The sequence below is a fragment of the Musca autumnalis genome, unplaced genomic scaffold (genome assembly GCF_047663935.1).
Source record: "Musca autumnalis isolate F117 unplaced genomic scaffold, ASM4766393v1 scaffold_1, whole genome shotgun sequence".
Classification (NCBI taxonomy): domain Eukaryota; kingdom Metazoa; phylum Arthropoda; class Insecta; order Diptera; family Muscidae; genus Musca; species Musca autumnalis.
In genome coordinates, this window is record NW_027411644.1 from 71608236 (window position 1) to 71628737 (window position 20502).

Sequence of the window (20502 nt, forward strand, 5' to 3'; positions counted from 1 at the left end):
TAACGACTTTTTACTTGTTTGTTGTTGTAGCAGAATATAAAACTACGTAGAAGCATTGGTTTGATGCTGCGTTGGTATCCGCTGGCCGAAACACTATGGTTTCGGCTCAATCCGGACCGAAAGAATCCGCTATTTGCCTCGAAACTTCTTTTTAGGTCCTTCTAAAGAAAACACTTTGAACCAGTCACCAACAAAGACAGTCTTCTAGTTGTATTAACTTATCCCGCTATCCATCTACAATAGACCCCTTTTCGAACTCCAATGACCTGCTTACAATGTCCTTCAGTTTAATAATACTGTATTTTTTCAATAAATAAATAAATAAAATATCTCTAAATAATTAAAAAAAAAAACAAATTTTCTAATTAAATATTTTCACTGCCTTCGAATAGCAATGAAGAACGTTTACGATATGCGCACGTTTGAGTAGGAACTATATTCGCCTTGGCCTCTGTTGTTTGAAAATGACGATTGAAATAACACATCATGGCTCCGCTACTGATAGCTGCGGTGGCAAACATTGTCATCGGTAGGAGATAGTGGATTTTTCCCACGACCAATGTGAATGGTACCACGGTCAACCAGAAACGGCTGAAGCATCCAGTTGAAAGCATGAGCGAGGGCCGTTTCTCCGGTGCTACCATTTCACCGGTACGAGTTGTCAACACGACCAACACTGCAGAATTTAACATTTTTAGGATAATCCAAAACAGCAGTTCATAACCAGCTTTACGGGATTCTTTGACTGCAAAAGGAAAGGGAGGACATTAAAATTATTTGGAATATTCTGTGGGTATTTTTCTGGAAAACTTACCTCCATCTGGTGATAGCCATATCAAATATGTGGTAACTCCAGCAAAAATTAATAAACAACCAGAATGCAGCCAATGACGTTTGCTATATAGGAACATATAAAGGCCCATCGCAATGCCCAGCATTTCAGCAAAGCCTGCAAAAAGAGGAGAGAGAGATTAAAAATCGTTAGGGCTTCTCAGAACGTCTACACGTACATATGACTTTATAGACGACCACAAAGCAATCTTTATAAAAATGTCCACGATGAAGCCTTTGAAGGTAACCCCCCCATGGAGTCTTTTTGGACAACCACAAGGGAGTCACGAGGGGGTCTATATAATCGACCTTAAGTGTATCTTGATAGACCGTCAAAAGGGTATCTGTAAAGACCACACTTTTTGAGGTCTATTAAGACTCCTTTGAGGTCAACTGTAAATACCTCCTAGTGGTCGTCTATAAAAATTCGCTTCTGGTCTTTCATAAAGAATTCCTATAACGAATCTCATGTAAGCACCATTAAGCACAGATGTGGTCATCTAAAAGGCTCGCTAAGGGACGTCCGAAAAGATTCATTTGTTTTTCTTGACCTTTTCTATAAAGACCCCTTTCTGCTCCTCTATAAACTTACCCAAACAAAATGTATTCACGTGCATATACTTGACACCCAGCAGTCGTATCATCAAAATCATTACAGTGTAGATAACCACCGACACCGACCAATTCCAGTGGAGCATAAAAATAAAACGTCTTGGCGTCTTACCATCCCATATTGACCAGTAGGAGGGGCTACGGCTATTACGCATTTGCCATGATTTTTGTTCTAATCTTGATAACACATCGTTGGGGATTTTTCGACAATTAATGGCGGCTGCTTGCGTTAGGATCTTAAGAGTTTCATCTAAATTTCCCTGTTTGAGATGCCATCGAGGACTATCGGTTATAAATCTAGTGGAAATGAAAGTAAATAAGAATATTTTCCGATACAATTATAAAGGACTCTTACCTTTGGGGTATAATAAATAGTAGTAAAGATGATGATATGACTATGTAGAGGTGGGTCCAGCTATCACAGTACATATGGACACCCGGTAGTAAAATTAGGGCAATTGATGCGAAGAGTTCAGATAATATATTGATTATGGTTCTTTCTTTACCCGAAGTTATGTCGTTCACTGAAATTATAAGAGAAATATATTTTTTTCATTGACTTTAAATGTATTCTACGGGGAACTCATAAAGGTAATCTGTAGTTAGGAGACATCCTAAGGTTTTCTGTGGATAGAAGATCTCATAAAGCATTTCATAATGGTCTTCTATTGGTGACCTTCTGTGTATAGAAGACCTCTTACATACTATTTTCCTTGCGGCAATTGTCAGTTTGTAGGTGAGAGAGGGTGTTGAGAGGCAAATGGTTACCATATGCCTAAGCTCTCTCTACATCGAACTGACAATTGCCGCAAGGAAAATTGCCAAATGTAAATATGGACTTATACTGGTATTTTAAAGGTATTTCATGGACAGAAGACCTCATGAAGGTCTTCTGTGCGTAGAAGACCTCCTGAATGTCTTCTTTGCGTAGAAGACCTCCTAAATGCCTCCTTTGCGTAGAAGACCTCTAAAAGGTATACTGTATATAGAGCAACTCTATGGGCAGAAGACTTCCTAAAGGTCCTTTTGGATGAAAGATCTCCGAAGGTATTTTTCGGATGAAGACTTCCTAAAGGTCTTTTTCCTATAAAAGGCCTCCTAAGGGTCTTATTTGTATAAAAAATATCTTGAACTTCTTCCATGCACTAAAGAAAGATCTTCCAAAGAAAGAAGATCTCTTAAAGGTCTTATATAGATGGAAGACCTTCTAAAAGTCATCTATAGATAAAATACTCCTAAAGGGTAGAAGGACTGTCTTCTTTGAATAAGGGTTACTAGGTATTTAATACGTTCTAATGGACCTTTATTGCCCTTGGTTGGAATAAAATACCTTTTTAATAGACCAAAAGGAGACCTTGGATATAAAACGTAATGAAGATCGCTTTGGACAAGAAGATAAAATACCTCATACAGGTATTCTTAGGATAGAAGAAAGATCTTTCACATCCATAGAGAACCTTCAAGAGGTATTTTCTCCATAGAAGGAGGTAGCCTACATATAGAAGATCATGAGGATGTTTCTATCTATAGATTACATTTAAGGAGTCTTCAATCTGTAGAAGACCTTTAGGAGACCTTCATGCCATAGAATAAGTGGATCTCTCACACTTTAAAGATGTATTCTTGCCATAGAAGACCGTTAAGAGGTCGTCAAGCCATAGAAGACCCTTAGGAGATTTCCAAGCCATAGAAGGCCTTTAGGAGGTCCTCTATCTATAGAAGACTTTAAGGATGTTTTCAAGCCACAGAAGACCTTTAAGAGGTATTTTACCATTCGAATACCATTGGGACAACTTCTAAACGTAGAAGTCCCTTAGGAGATCTTCAAGGTCTTAACGCCATAGAGGACCCTTTGGAGGTCTTCATGTCATAGAAAACCCTTAGGAGGTCTTCAAGCCATAGAAGACCTTAAAAGGTATTCAAGCCTTAGAAGACCTTTAGGAGGTCCTCTATCTATAGAATACTTTAAGGATGTTTTCAAGCCACAGAAGACCTTTAAAAGGTATTTTACCATCCGAATACCATTAGGACAATTTCTAAACGTAGAAGAGCCTTAGGAGATCTTTAAGCCACAGCAGACCTTTAGGAGGTTTCATGCCATAGATTACCCTTAGGAGGTCTTCATGTCATAGAAGACCCTTAGGAGGTCATCAAGCCATTGAATACCTTTAATAGGCCACAGAAGACATATTTGAGGTCCTGAAGACATAGAAGAAAGTTAGGAGGTCTTAAGCCACAGAAGAACTTTAGGAGGTCTTCAAGCCATAGAAAGCCCTTAGATGGAGGTCTATCACACCTTTGGGAGGCCTTCCGTATATAGAAGACCTTTGGGAGGTTTTCCATTCCATTCCAGAGGAGGACCATTTAGGAGTTCTTTTCTTTAGGAGTTCTTTTGTCCATAAAAGACCCTTAGAAGATCTTGAAGTCATAGCAGACCCTTGGGAGGCCTTTAGGAGGTCTTCAAGCCATAGAATACCTTAAGGGGTCTTTAAGCCACAGAAGACCTTTGGAATGTATTCAATCCATAAACAACTTTTAGGAGGTATTCATGCCATAGAGGACCCATAGAGGAGACCTTTAAGCCACAGAAGACATTTTTGAGGTCTTCAAGACATAGAAGAACATTAGGAGGTCTTCCAGCCATAGACAGTCCTTAGGAGGTCATAAAGCCATAGAAGGCCCTTAGAAGGAGGTCTATCACACCTTTGGGAGGCCTTCCATATATAGAAGACCTTTAGGAGGTTTCCCATTTAGAGAATATATTTAGGAGGTCCAAAAAAGACCCTTAGAAGATCTTGAAGTCATATAAGACCCTTGGGAGGCCTTCCAGCCATAGAAGACTTTTAAGGGGTCTTCGTCATAGAAGAAGACCTTTAGGAGGTTTTCACACATAGAAGACTCTTAGGAGAAGACCATGAAATACCCTTAAGAGATCTTCTAACATTGAAGACTCTTAGGCGATCTTCAAGCCATAGAAAACTTTTAGGAGGTCTTCAAGCCACAGAAGCCTGTAGGAGGTTTCCAAACCATAAAATACCTTTAGGCGGTCTTCAGGCTATAGAAGACCGTTAGGCCTTTTGGAGATGTTTTTAACATATAAGACCCTTAAGAGATCTTCTAAACATAGAATACCTTTAGGAGGTCTTCAAACCACAGAATACCTTGAGGAGGTCTTCAAGCCATAGAAGACCTTTAGGAGGTCTTCAAGCCATAGAAGACCTTAAGGGGTCTTTCGGCCAAAGAAGACCTTTAGGAGGTATTCAAGCCATAGACAACCTTTAGGAGGTATTCATAGAGGACCCATAGAGGAGACCTTTAATAGGTCTTCAAGCCACAGAAGACATTTTTGAAGTCTTCAAGGCATAGAAGAACATTAAGACGACTTCGAGCCATAGAAAGCCCTTAGGAGGTCCTAAAGCCACAGAAGGCCCTTAGAAAGAGGTCTATCACACCTTTGGGAGGCCTTCCATATGTAGAAGACCTTTAGGAGGTTTTCCATTTATAGAATATCTTTAGGAGGTCTTTGGTCCATAAAAGAACCTAAGAAGATCTTGAAGTCATAGAAGACCATTGGGAGGCCTTCCAGCCATATAAGACATTAAAGGGGTCTTTAAGCTATAGAAGACTTTTAGGAAGGTCTTCAAAGTCATAGAAGAAGACCTTTAAACCATAGAAAACCCTTAGACCATGAAATACCCTTACGAGATCTTCTAACATTGAAGACTCTTGGGAGGTTTTCATGCCATAGAAGACCCTCAGGAGGGTTTCAAGCCATAGAATACCCTTAGGAGGGTTTCAAGCCATAGAAGAACCTTAGGAGGTCTTGAAACCATAGAATACCCTTAGGAGAAGACATTTAGACCCTGAAATACCCTTACGATATCTAACTTTAAAGAATCTTGGGAGAACTGCAAGCCATAGAAAACATTTAGGAGGTCTTCAAGCCACAGAAGTCTTTAGGAGGTCGTCAAGCCATAAAATATCTTTAGGTGGTCTTCAGGATATAGAAGACCGTTAGGCCTTTAGGAGATGTTTTTAACCTATAAGACCCTTAAGAGATCTTTTAAACGTAGAGGACTTTTAGGAGGTTTTCAAACTACACATACCTTGAGAAGGTCTTCAAACCATAGAATACCTTTAGAAGTTATCAAGCCATAGGAGACCTTTAGGGGATCTTCTAAACATAGAGGACTCTTCGGAAATCTTCAAGCCACAGAATACCTTTAGGAGGTATTCAAACCATAGAATATCTTTAGAAAGTCTTCGAGCCATAGATGATTTTTGGAGGTCATCAAGTCATAGAAAACCTTTAAGAGGTGTTCAAGCCATAGGAGACCTTAAGGATGTCTTATAAACATAGAACACCCTTAGGAGGTCTTCATGCCATAGATGACATCAAGGGGTCTTTAAGCCATAGACAACCTTTTGGAGGTCATTAAGCCATAGAAACCTTTAGTAGGTTTTGAAGCCATTAAAAACCTTTAGAATATCTTCAAGCCATAGAAAAGCTTTTATAGGTCTTCTCTCCACAGGAGCCCAGTCGGAGGACCTTCAGAAACCCTTTTGGAGCTCTTCAAGCCATAGCAGTCCTTTGGTAGATTTTCAAGACATATAATACCTTTAGGAGGCCTTCTATCCGTAGACGACGTTTAGGACGTCTTCTATCCATAGACGATTTTTAAGAGGTCTTCTATCCATAGACGACCTTTAAGAAGGCTTCTCTCTGTGGAAGACCTTTAGAAGGAAGATTTTAGGAGGTATTCTAACCATAGAAGACATTTAGGTGGTCTTCCATCTATACAAAATTTTTAGGAGGTATTCTAACCATAGAAGACCGTTAGGATGTCTTCAAGCCAAAGAAGACCTGTAGGAGGTCTTCAAGCTAAAGACTACGATTAGAAGGTCTTCAAACCATAGAAGACCCTTAGGAGGTCGTCTAACCATAGAAGAATCTTAGTAGATATTCAAGTCATAGAAGACCTTTAGGAGGTCTTCAAGTCATAGAACAGGTTTAGAAGGTCTTTAGAAGATTTTTAGGAGGTCTTTCAGTCATAGAACACCTTGAGCAGGTCTTCTGAACGTAGTTGATCTTTATCTCTAGAAGGCCTCGTTCTATTTATATATACAAATAGGGGGTATTACATCTATAGGAGGTTTATATATTCAAGTCATAGGAAACTTGTAGAAGGTCTTCTAAACATGTAAGTTCCTTAGTAGAACCTTTACAAAACCCAGGGGGGGGGGGGGTTAAGCAAGGTAATCACCTTTAGGGGGTCTTATATACATGGTAGGCCTTTTATAAATAGAAGACCTATAGATGGTCGTCTATTCTCAGAAAATTTTTAGAAGATCTTCAACCCATAGAATACTTTTAGGAGTTCTTTTATCCAAGGAAGGCCTTTAGGATAGCTTCCATAAATAGAAGACCATTAGGATGTCTTCTATACTTAGGAGAGCCTTTGGAGGAGAGAAGATCTTTTGGAGTTATTCTCTACGTAGAAAATCTTCAAGGGGTCTTTTGTCTCGATAAATAATAACATATATGTATGTATTTCTTGATCTTACCTATAGCTTGTCCGGAGGCCATCATAAAGGAACAAAACACCGATGTCAGACAACGATAATAGACATGTAGGATAAATGTGGATACCAAACCCGTGAGATTTCCACAAATGATTTGGCCAATTATTCCGAACATCATCAAACGTTTTGGGCTTATACTAAGGGAGGGGCAATACTTAGCTCACATATCTTCCAAATTTTTTTTTAAATTTATTCCACTTACTATTTCAAAATATTCATAGCCATGATGCCACCAATCAATCCTCCCAAGGCATGGAAAGCCTGGGTCAGAGAGACCAACATTTCACGCGAACATACCAAATCAAATTGGGTTACCAGCGACTTGTACTCAACCCTATGTTCAAATTGCTCACAGGGCACTTCCACCGTCTGTACTGCGTCACTGTTACCAAACAAATAACTTTTATTGGATGGCGAAATTTTCCATTCATAATCACTTGAATTGATGACATCCGTCGCCGGCGATACCAAACGATGGGTATAGCACTGATTTATGAAAAATTCACGATCGGTTTTCTCCCAACTTTCTTTGGAAGCTGGTGGCTGGTGATTTTTTAACCACATCTCAGCTGGCCGTAGGGTATGATGTTGGCTATCTTTCTCAGCTGGTATGCAAAGAAATTCCGCCGTCTGGGGTACGGGTGCCGTGAAGCTGATGCAAGCCATAAACCAAGTTGCGGGGATTTTGCACAAACAAACAAAAATCAATGTTTTCAACTGCCATTTTCCAAAATTTCCACAAATTTGTGTTACAATATCTTCACTGTTGCGGCTAGAGGTCATTGGCGAATGTGGCTTTAAGTATTTTGTTTTTGTTGTTGTTGTGACTTTTTTTTCGTAATACCGCAATTTCAAACTCAACACGTTCCATCAGCTGGTAAATATTAAACTAAACTCGTTTAGCGAGCGATAGCACATGCTTAACCATCCATCCTCCATGACGCTACTCAGCTCAGCTGGTTGTTTGTAAACCTGGTTTGCATAGCCGATTAATTGGGCAATTTTGTTTGAATTCCTCGGCTTTGTTGTTGTGCCGCAGAGCGTTTTTCTTTGTTTGTTTTTAAAAATTGAAAAAGTTTTACACCTTCGGCATAGCTGATTTGTTTGTTTATTTGATTTGTATGCTTTTTTTGGATACAAAACTTGCGGTTGGTCAAAGAGTTCAAGCAGCTCTCCCGCAACCAAAACTTATGTCGTGTTGACAGTGTTTACTGGGAAGCTTGTGCGAATGAGACAAAGCTTTAATAAATATTTGATGATATTTTGCAAAAAATAGACAGATACACATATACATAAATACATAATAATGAAAATACATACTCAAGTGTTAAGTAGAAGAATTTTTATACCCTCAGCCTTTAGGCTAAAGAGGGTATTTACACTTTGATACGACCAAAAATGTGCCTCATCGAAATAATGGTTTTAGACCCCAAGTATGTTTGTACGATATCCGTTTCAGACAATTTTGAGTAGATCTAGCAATGTCCGTCCGTCTGTCTGTCTGTCTGTCTGTCCGTCTGGCTGGCTGGTGCGCACGATAACTCTCGAACGGATCAATCGATTCGGTTCAAATTTTGGGTATCGAAATATTTTGTCCAGATTCGATTTAAGTTCGAAGATGGGCCATATAGGTCCACTCCTTCAGGTACCTCCCCCACAAATGTTCAAAAATTGTCGCAAAACTTGTGCGCACGATAACTCTTGTAGGGAATAACCGATTTGGTCCATACTTTGCACATCGTGTAATTTCTACCAAACTTAGATGAGGTTCCAATATGGACTCAATCGGTCCACTACTTCGGGTACCTCCCACACAAAATTTCGGAAAAGTTCAGTTTAGGACCTGCTCTCGAATCGCGTTGTTTTTTGTATACGCAAGTTGTATTCGCGGTCCTCTATACGACGCTGTAAGTTTCATTAGGGGCAAGTCCATACTTCTTGAGAAAATAGCCTGAAATTTACAAAAAACCCTATGACACCGTGTGTAGTGGTTGGGGCGCAAGATAACTCTTGAACGGATCTGCCGATTCGGTCCAAAATTTGGCTTTCGTAATATTTTGTCCAAACTTAGTTCAAGTTCAAAGATGGATTATATGTGTCCACTCCTTCCGGTACCTCCCCCACAGAGTTCGAAAATGTTCGGAAAATTTGTGAGTACGATAACTCTTGAAGGAAGTAACCTTTTTGTTCCATACTTTGCACATTATGAAATTTCTACCAGACTTAGATGAGGTTACAATATAGAGTCAATCGGTAAACTCCTTCGAGTACCTCCCACACAAAATTTCGGAAAAGTTCAGTTTAGGACCTTCTCTCGAATCGCCTTGGTTTTTGTTGTAACATCTTGTATTCACTGTCCCCTATACGAAGGTACAAGTTTCCTCAGGGGCAAGTCCATACTTCCTGAAAAAATAGCCCGAAGGGTGTAAAAACCCCCTATTGCACCCCCATTGTCTATGTCGGTCCATTCCTTTAACTACCTTTTCCGCAAAATTTTTGAACTTTAATCCTAATCAACATTTTTGTGGGTTCATACGACCAAAATTTTGAAACCCCCTAAATACATAAGTTTTTTTGTGAAAAAAGTGTTTCAATTTGCACAGGCTGAGGGTATATCTCTGTCGGCAAAGCCGACTGATACTTTTTTACTTGTTTTTCTTTCAATGAGTCTATTTTGAACCATCCGTATTTCTTGGGGGAGGACAAAAATAATATTAAAATTAAATGGTCAGGTTGAGGTAAGTGATAATAGATAGCAAAGGGATGCTAGATACTGTCCTGAAGTAGGAATCATGGTTAGCTGTATTGCTCCTATCAACCGAAATCTGTAGAAATAAAACGAAAAGTTATGAATGAAAAGCTTGAATAAATTTAAATTTCCGACTTATTTGGTAGTTACAAAACAATTTCTTACTAATTCCTGACCTCTTTTTATACCCTCAGCATTTATGCTAACGAGGGTAAATACACTTTCATACGGGCAAAATGTGCCTCATCAAAAGTATGTTTGAACGAAATCCGTTTCAGACATTTTGGAGTTGATTTGGTCATGTCCGTCCGAACGTCTGTCTGTCAACCGATTCGGTCTAAACTTTGGCTTTCATAATATTTTGTCCAAACTTAGTTTAAGTTCGAAGATGTTTTATATCGGTCCACTCCTTTCCGTAACTCCCCCACAAAAGCTCGAAATTGTTCGGAAAATTTGTGCGCACGATAACTTTTGAAAGGACTAACCGATTTGATCCATTCTTTGCACATCGCAAAATTTCTAGCAGCCTTAGATGAGGTTCCAATATGGACTCAATTGGTGTACTGATTTGGGTACGTCCCACACAAATTTTCGGAAAAGTTAAGTTTAGGACCTGCTCTCGAATCGCTTTAATATTTGATGTAACGACTTTCATTCGCTGCTCCCATTACGACGGTACAAGTTTCATCGGGGGCAAGTCCATACCTCCTGAGAAAATACCCTGAAGGGTGCAAAAAACCCTATGACACCGTGTGTAGTGGTTTTAGCGCAATATAACTCTCGAACCGATCTACTTATTATGTCCAAAATTTGACCACTGTTTGAGGTTTGGCAGGGCAAAATTTGGCCTTCTTAATATTTTATCCGAATTTAGTTTAAATTCGAAGATAAGCCAATCGGTTCACTCCTTCAGGTACCTCACCCACAAAAGTTCAAAAATGTTCGGACAATTTGTGCGCATAATAACTCTTGAAGGGAGTGACCGATTTGGTTTATACTTTACACATCCTAATATATCTTCCAGATATAGATCAGGTTCGAATATGGACTATATTTGTCCACGCCTTCGGATAGGTTCACCTTAAGACCTGCTCTCCAATCACTTTGATTTTTTTTTTGAAGCAACTTGCATTCGCTACCTCCGTTACGACGGTAAACTGGTTTTCAGGGGCGAGTGCATGCTTCTTGAGAAAACAGCTCGAAAGACCTGTAGTCCACTTCTTCAGGTACCTCCCCCACATAAGTTTGAAAATGTTCGGAAAAATTGTGCGCATACTTTGCATATCGTGAAATTTCCAACAGACAACGATGAGATTCCTCCCTTCGGGCACCTCCCACACAAAATTTGTGATGAGTGCAGTTTAAGGCCTGCTCTCAAATGGCTTCTTTTTGTAACAACTTGTATTCGTTGCTCCGGTACAGTTTATCAGGGGAAAGTCCATACTTTCTGACAAAGTAGTCCCGAAGGTTTAAAATACCCCTATGGCACCACATCTGGAGCGCCTTTCTCATAACGCTTTCAACAACACAGAAATTCCCTCCACCCTAGTGGAATGGATAGTTAAAAGCAGGATCATTAATTGGCACATAGGAGGGAGAAAAATTTTTTCTGAAAACTGAGGTACAACGCAGGAGCCCCCAATTCAAACTTCTGGTAATAAATTAAATTCTAGTGCTCTTCGAGCAGATTAAAACTAGGATGGTGGGTGGTACCTTGTTCTTATTATGTTGTTGTACTAATAAGTGGTTGTTGTTGTAACAGTGTTCATGGCTCTGGGCTTATCTCCAGTTCCAGGAAAGTCGCTGCTTCGATGGGATGTAACCACAGATCCACTGAAGTTAGATGAGAAGGGTTGGCAGGTCAGTTGGAAAGGTGCAGTGCGTCGTACGGGCCCATGCCGCATGCTGGGCAGATGTTTTGTACGGTGCGATCGATCTTTGTCCTATAGAGGTTAGTCGGCTGTACTTTGAGTAGTTGAGCCAAAACTACTCTGGTTAGTCGTGGCAGCTGACGCTCCTCAGCTGCGATATCTGGGGGATGTACTATGAGGACTTCATTCACACTATATCTGCTTATGGCCTCAGCAACTGAACCTGATTGATATGCCTGTTGATCTAGGGATTCTCTCCTGTATCGTTGGACCTCTTCTTTTACAGCGTGGATGTCCTTCTTGATGTGCCTGAGTGTGTCGGGCCTACCCGCCAGATGGTGATTGGGATGGCGCTCACGCAACACCTAAGCAATTAGTGCAACGAAAGAATCTTTGCCTCCTCATGTAGATGGTACACTGAATACATGAACAGGCATCCTGTTGCTGTTCTCAGGGCGGCATTTTAACTAGTTTGAATCTTTCTCCATTGCGTATCACATAATGCCGGGGACCAAACTGGAACCCCATAGCTTACCACATACCGACCTATCGCGTTATATGTAGTCAACAAGGTTTCCTTAGCTGCAACCCAAGTGCTGGTGGCTAGGGATCGTTGGACCTCTTCTTTTACAGCGTGGATGTCCTTCTTGATGTGCCTGAGTGTGTCGGGCCTACCCGCCAGATGGTGATTGGGATGGCGCTCACGCAACACCTAAGCAATTAGTGCAACGAAAGAATCTTTGCCTCCTCATGTAGATGGTACACTGAATACATGAACAGGCATCCTGTTGCTGTTCTCAGGGCGGCATTTTAACTAGTTTGAATCTTTCTCCATTGCGTATCACATAATGCCGGGGACCAAACTGGAACCCCATAGCTTACCACATACCGACCTATCGCGTTATATGTAGTCAACAAGGTTTCCTTAGCTGCAACCCAAGTGCTGGTGGCTAGGGACCTGAGGACCTTATTCCTACTTTTCAGTTTGTCGCAGATAACTGAGGCATGCGCGTACGACGGGAACATACTGTAGAATGTGACCCCTAGAATTTTGGGGCAGTTTGTGGTCGGAATTCTGATATCATCGACTGCGACATTTAATTATCTTCCAAACTGCGCCGTCCATGTGGTGAACAGAGTGACCGTAGCATTAGTGGAGGCAATCTGCATATTCCGTGCGTGGAAAAAGGCGGTAAGATCGGTCAAATAAGAGTTCAGTCTATCACATATATCACCAGAGAAGGTACCTGACGTCAGGATCGTGCAATCATCCGCATTCGTTACGATCTCGATGCCGTCTGGAGGGGGCGGAATATAGGAGAGGTAAAGGATAAAAAGAGGTAGAGGTTAAAAGATTCCGGAGATATCACCCTACCTTGGGAACTGACTGTTTCACTCTAAGGGGTTTGGACTTTTTGTTACTGAATTTCACATACGACTGGCGTCCACACATATAATTGATTATCCCCCGTTTCAGACTTGGCTGGAGGGCGGTCTGCAATGTCTTCAAACAGTGTGGAGTGCCTGACCGTAATAGAGGCTTTTGATAAATCAAGCGCCACCAACACTGTTCTATCACACGGCTTATCCTGGTTGAGTCCTCGACAAATATGTGTTGAGATGGCGTGCAGCACCACAACAACTGTGCTGCTTACGGAATCCATGCAGATAATCGGCAACTAGATAACTATTTCTGACGCTTGGGAGAACTAAAGCCTCAAGGGTCTTTGCCACGGGCGTCAAAAGCGAATTCGGCCTGTACGATTCAGCTTTGCTGGCATCCTTGCCAGTAACGGGACAACCCTGCCAATTTTCCAGACTTCGAGAACAATGAGGTTGGCTAGCGACAGGTTGAGAACTTTAGTGAGATACTCCACTTCCGGCTCATCCGGCTGTTTCAGCATTACCATGGAGATTCCATGAGGGCCCAGCGCTTTGGATGACTTAGCGTTCCTGATGGCATTTGCAACATCATCCATTGTAAACTGTGATGGTTCATCCACGGCAGGAAGAGATCTGATGCGACGTAGTACTCTTCTCTTCGCCCTGTCACTGCCGGGGTGCTCGACAAAGCGCCGATTAAAATAACTTGCGCACGTCTTCGGTCCACTGAGGTCCTATCATCCCTCCTTCCAGGGTTCGAGAGTGACTTAACCGTTGCCAAAATTCACTTATATCGGCAACTCTTCAGAGTTGCCTGTTAACTTCCTTCCTGTTAACTTCCGCTGTCAGCTCCCTGTCTATGGGGTCACTGCGGTTGGCTCGACGACCGTCGCCTCTGCTGGGAAGTAAGGTCTTATCTCGGGTATTCGACATACAGGTATATGGCGAGCGGCTGCAGCAGTGACGATGTCTCTGAACGTCCTTTCCGCTAGCCGAACATCAGAAGGATTGCGTAGATCTCTGAAGCGGTGATTAATAAACTCTCTCAGACTCGACCAATCAGCTTTCCCATGATTAAAGAGGTGAAATCGGGCGGTCTGCTAATGAAGACAATTATTGGGAGTTGGTCTGATCCAAGGGAAATGGCAGGTTGCCAGGTGACGTCAATTGTCGGACTAGATGACACGATGGTTATGTCTGGACGTCCTCATTGACCGAGCAAAACGTCGTTTCCGAGGATCGAATGCCACATATCACGATGCACACTATAGTTCCCCAAGACCAGAGAGGTTATGACCTTCCAAAAGCGGGCTAATGTTAGGCTCGTTAACTGAGATACAGCTATTTATGGGCGAGATGTATACGTTCAGCAACTCTATCTCGGCAGTTCCACGCCGATCCCAAATCTCCAATCTTTGGATATCCAAGATATCCACGTTTTGATATAGGCCCCGTAGCCTCCCGATTTTCGTGGCTGGTGGCCACGATAACTACCGAAAGATAGCATTTCCAAACTTATATCAGGTTACAAGATGAACTGCTTTGCTCTACTTCTTCAGTTACTACTTTCACAAATTTTCAAAACTTTTGCGCTCCACACCACATTGAACTTCACTCTTCCTAATGTTGGATTGATAACGTTAGATTGACAATAATCCAAATAGAATCCAAGCCTTCGTTAAATTACAACGCATAAAGGAAGCGTGTACTCTAAAGTTGTCGCCAGTATTCTTTGTTTCACCAATCACTTCCTGGACGTGAAAAGTCCTCTTACCGAACCTCTTCCGTTCCTATCGATTAGCTTGAGTATGTTTCCAATGTAAGGTAGCGTCAGTTTATATCGTAAGTTTTCAATTAATGGTGGGGATGAACCATTCTCAGAGGTGGGAACACATTTAGAATACTTACGTTATTCTTGTAGTACAGACATACACCTACCGTATCAAAGTCACACTCCAAAACGCGCACGTAATTTATAGTTTTAATAATTTGGGTAGATGTCGCTGCTGGAAGTTCAGAGACATCTAGAGGTGTTTAAATTGGAACGGTTCTCTTATTGAGAAGAGAACACTTTGCATTACTTTCATTTACCCTTCGTTGGACACCAGTATTGTTTGTCATATTCGTAACACATGAGTCTGGCCAGACCCATATAATTATTTATATTTTTTTAGAAAACTTAATTAACATTTTCATATTAAAAGTTGTAGAATATGTTTAAAGGACCCTAATCTTTAATGAATAATCCTTATTTGTCAAAAAACATGCCGAAAAACTATAAATTTAAATGATATTATCAAGTTAGTAAAACAGGACATATGCCTACGAAGTAATAAATTCGTAGTTTTCTTGTCTCTATGCTCGAATATCCTATTTATATTTCATTTTGAAGCACTATATTTTAGTTTTGACCTATTATTCAGAATGAAGAGTGTCTATTTTATAACTTTACAGCTTATTGCAGTGAAATAACGTTGATATCATGAGGTAAATAAAGGCATATATCCTAAGGATTTTCTTATAATTCATGTGGATAATCCTATATTATGACCAATCCACCCCTCAAAAAGAGCAGAAGTAATGGGTTTTATTAGTCCAGTTATGTGTATAATTGTCTAGAATACAAGCGTAACCCTATTTGCAAGGGATTTTTTTAGGTTGTAGTACATTCACTGATTTCAAACCCATATCCTGCTTTTGCGACCTTTTTATGTGCAATTTTGAAGACATAGTAGGGTGAAATGTGACAAGTTTCATAAAAGGGCTTTCATTTTGTCAAGTAATGTAGGAAAAATCAAATTTTAAGAAAAATTTCGGAAATTTTTCAATAAAAAATGGGTGGGGTCTGGCCAGACTCATGTGTTACGAATGTGATATGTATGTAAAAAAAATCCTTGTAGCTCCTTTTCTGGTGATCATTTTGACTTCACGTTTCCTTCATTTGAAAGGTAAGAAAATTTCATGAAGCTACCTGGAATCTCAGGTTCATAGCTTTATCGTAACCCAGTTTAAAATGCAAAATAAAATGAAAAAGGCCTGGCCAGACTCTGGTGCCCAACGGAGGGTTTATCTTATAGAAGAGGATTGACACTGAACATTGTCAAATGCTTGCTACATCAAGAGGAAAACAGGAGCTATGGGAGTTAAAAAATCCGTAAATTCAACTTTGACGTGGCACGAGTAACGAATTTAAGACATTTCGAGGTCTATATTTCGGGAAATATTGGTTTCCCGCGGAAATTAATTATGCTGTTGTAGTCATGATCAAGGTAAATCATATCTATAAAACTTTCAACACGATACTAGAAGTAGCCTTAAAGTGGATGTAAGCGCAAAAGTTGTTTGTTTTGTAACATTTCGGTTGAGTTCGGAAACACTTTCCTGGTAGTTGTTAAAAGAATGAAAAAAGAAATAAAAAGGATGTAAATTAATTAGATGTGTTGTCGACTAAAGCTCGAAAGCGAATGGACCGATCATCATATACTTTTGTGATTTTATTATGTACCTAATAAGCTTGCCTTTAGACGAGGGAATTTTAAAAATATCAATTTTTAAAAAATGGTGAACAGTCAGATTTTAAGATAAATTCTCTTATTTAAAGACAAAATTTTGATGTATTCATTATGCCCAAAAAATATATGGAGACTGAACACCGACTTTCAGTGATTTCGGATGGATAATGTGGCTAAAATTTAAAAAAAAAAATTGAAAATCGGTCGGTATCGTTCTATGGGGGCTATATCAAAACGTGGACCTATGCCTAAAATTTTTATCACAAACATTTTTTTTGTACACTGGGAACCCTCAATGCAAAAACTCAGCCAAATTGGTCAATAAACTTCCAAATAACGAAAATCGGGAGGTACCGTTATATGAATTCTAATTTAAAACGTAGACCTATGGCCATAATTTTTATGGGGAAAGTTTTTTTGTTCACTGGGAACCCTGCACCAAAAAATTCAGCCAATTTGGTCGATAAATTAATGTAAAACATTGAAAATATAGACAATTGGGAAGTACCGTTATATGGGGGCTATACCAAAACGTGGACCGACCATCCCATTTTTTTGCCCTCTACATTGTCAGCCAACAATAAGTACTTGTATCAAAATCCAATTGCGGAATGGTTGCCTCGGAGTTAAACGAAGTCTTGCCTTTAGATAGTTTGTAATCCACTTTTGTTGACATCATTAGGAAGAGTGGTGTTCAAAGTGAACTGGAGCTCAAAAGTGCTGAATGTTTGTGGAAGACGTACCAGAAAAACTAGGCCGACGATGGGTTACATTGGAACTTGATCTACATTTATGGTCATCGTAGACATTTTAGCAGATTTCGGGTCAGCAAGAATGGACTAGCCAACGAAAAAATATACTATATCAATGTACTTAGGACCAGAAGAGCCACCTTCGGAGAAACTTTTAAAAAGATTCTCGAACAGCCCTTGATCTACACTTGAGTGATCATTTTGAAATTGTTTGGGGCGATGTTCCTTAAGATTCTTTACATTGGACATTAATTTCGTAGATTATCGTCCTCATCCGTCATTATAGTTAGTGCGGGTAGGCATTGTACATTTTTAGAGGCATTATCCCAGGAGATATGGACTTGTCCATGAAAAAAAATGTAATAGTAATAATAAGGAACGCTGTGACTACCTTCAGTGAAAATTTCAAAACGATGCTCAAAGAGCCCTTTGCACGTAAGCTAAAATTGTGAATTTTTGTTGAAGGAGGTACCTGAAGGAGTTGTCCGATACAGATTATCTTGAATCTCATCGTGCTCATCAGTTGTTTTAGATGGTGCCGTCAGGTTTTTTTACAGCTTTTGGCCATTATCTCAGGAATTGTGGACATCTTCAGGCAAAACGTTATTTCATTTAATTAGGACCACAAGGAATACCCTAGCCGAAAATCCAAAACTATCCTCGAACAGCGCATAAATTTGAAGATTTTGTATTTTTTATGGGAAAGAAAGAGTTTTTTGGTATAGATATTTGAAACAAGTAATAAAGTATTTGCCTAATTGAAACACCTTTTACCTAAAAAACGTATGTTTAGGGGGTCTTCAAAATTTTGGGCGTAGCATTAATGCTAACGAGGGTATATACACGTTCATACGGGAAAAATGTGCCTCATCGCAATAATGATTTTAGACCCCAAGTATGTTTGGACGAAATCCATTTCAGACAATTTGGAGTTGAATTAGGCAGTCCGTCCGTTTGTCTGTCTGGCTTGAGCGCACGATAACTCCCGAACGGATCAACGGATTCGGTCCAAAATTTGGATTTCCAAACTTAGTTTATGTTCGAAGATGGGTTATATCGGTCCTCTCCTTCCAGTACCACCTCCCACAAAAGTTCGAAAATGTTCGGAAATTTTGTGAATTTTTAAGTATTTATTTCTGAAGGTTCCGACTAGACATTTCACTTTGATTTTATTGAACATTGGCTTCTTTTTCTGTGAGACCCCTAACAACTCAAAAATTTCGTGATGATCCGATCAAAATTCAAACCTGTAGCGTGATTAAAAAAAAATGGAAAAATGGGATGTATGTATAACTGACTATTGCGACCTACGCCAACCTACTTTGCATCATTGCAAAGATGGGATTTTCAACTTTCATTGTCAGGTTTTGCTTTTGGTATACCCCTTATAGAGGCTGAGATATTTGCTTTTGAATAAAACGTTGACTTTTTCTCCAAATATATTAAATATTATTCGACCATCACCAAAATGAATAGGCTTCTTCCCCTCCGGGACAACTAAGGGGCAACTAAAAAGGACAATAGTCGTGGTCTTTTAAAGATTTTTAGGAACATCCAAAAAGGACAATAGGCATGGACTTTTTTTTTAAAGATTTTTAGGAGCAACTAAAAAGAACAGTAAGCGTGGATTTTTTAAAGATTCTAAGGAGCAACCAAAAAGAACAATAGGCGTGGATTTTTTAAAGATTTTTAGGAGCGAACAAAGTAACCAAAAATGAAAATGGGCGTGGATTTTTTAAAGATTTTTAGGAGTTACCAAAGAGGACAATAGGCGTGGATTTTTTTTAAAGATTTTTAGGAGTTACCAAAGAGGACAATAGGCGTGGATTTTTTTTAAAGATTTTTAGGAGTTACCAAAGAGGACAATAGGCGTGGATTTTTTTTAAAGATTTTTAGGAGTTACCAAAGAGGACAATAGGCGTGGATTTTTTTAAAGATTTTTAGGAGTTACCAAAGAGGACAATAGGCGTGGATTTTTTTTTAAAGATTTGGTTGTTTTTAAAGATTTTTAGAGGCAAGCAAATAAATATTTTTAGGAAATTATAAGAATCGAATTACTTTTTTCCGAACTTTCAACCTTCAAACCATCCACCCACCCCGAATTCCAACACTCGGAACTTCCACCCTGGCAACAACCCCATTCCGAACTTCCACCCTGGCAACAACCCCATTCCGAACTTCCAAACTCCGAACCATCATACAAATCGCTGTTTCTCGATTTTACACTTAGCCTAAACTATTTGAGAGTACATTTTTACTTTATTTAATTTTATTTTATTTCACTTTGTTTTATTTTATTTTACATTATTTTGTTTTACTTTTTTTCAATTTTATTTTATTTTATTTCAATTTATTTTATTGTTTTTTCACTTCCCATCACTTCATTTTAATTTACTTTATTTTATTTCATTTAATTTAATTTAATTTTATTTCATTTTATCTTATTTTATTTTATTTTATTTTTCTTTTATTTTATCTGTTTTACTTTATTTTATTTTGTTTTACTTTATTCATTTTATTTTATTTCATTTAATTTTGTTTTACTTTATTTTATTTTATTTTATTTTATTTTATTTTATTTTATTTTATTTTATTTTATTTTATTTTATTTTATTTTATTTTATTTTATTTTATTTTATTTTATTTTATTTTATTTTATTTTATTTTATTTTATTTTATTTTATTTTATTTTATTTTATTTTATTTTATTTTATTTTATTTTATTTTATTTTATTTTATTTTATTTTATTTAATTTTATTTAATTTTATTTTATTTTATTTTTTTTATTTTATTTTATTTCACTTCATTTATTTTATTTTGTTTTATTTCATTTTATTTTATCTTTTTCACTTTATTTTATTTTGTTATACCCTCAGCCTTTAGGCTAAAGAGGGTATTTACACTTTGATACGACCAAAAATGTGCCTCATCGAAATAATGGTTTTAGACCCCAAGTATGTTTGTACGATATCCGTTTCAGACAATTTTGAGTAGATCTAGCAATGTCCGTCCGTCTGTCTGTCTGTCCGTCTGTCTGTCTGGCTGGCTGGTGCGCACGATAACTCTCGAACGGATCAATCGATTCGGTTCAAATTTTGGGTATCGAAATATTTTGTCTAGATTCGATTTAAGTTCGAAGATGGACCATATAGGTCCACTCCTTCAGGTACCTCCCCCACAAATGTTCAAAAATTGTCGCAAAACTTGT

General features: G+C 38.9%; 1 protein-coding gene across 1 annotated transcript; it reads right to left on the reverse strand.

The window, feature by feature from the left end:
* Positions 1-281: 281 nt before the first annotated feature.
* On the reverse strand, positions 282-7930 carry LOC141390611 (solute carrier family 22 member 3-like). The gene is made up of 6 exons (XM_073963560.1): positions 7229-7930; positions 7009-7163; positions 1799-1967; positions 1424-1740; positions 815-949; positions 282-745 (listed from the first exon to the last, which is right to left on the reverse strand). The coding sequence occupies exons 1-6, from the start codon at positions 7807-7809 to the stop codon at positions 366-368; spliced, it is 1737 nt and encodes a 578-aa protein (XP_073819661.1). The 5' UTR covers positions 7810-7930; the 3' UTR covers positions 282-365.
* Between the last annotated feature and the right edge of the window lie 12572 nt (positions 7931-20502).

Coding starts and splice junctions, on each gene's coding strand:
- LOC141390611 (XM_073963560.1), bottom strand. CDS start 7,809: ATGACCTCTAGCCGCAACAGTGAAGATATTGTAACACAAATTTGTGGA. Junction 1,741..1,798: donor CTATTTATTATACCCCAAAG/GTAAGAGTCCTT, acceptor CATTTCCACTAG/ATTTATAACCGATAGTCCTC. Junction 746..814: donor ATGGCTATCACCAGATGGAG/GTAAGTTTTCCA, acceptor TTCCTTTTGCAG/TCAAAGAATCCCGTAAAGCT.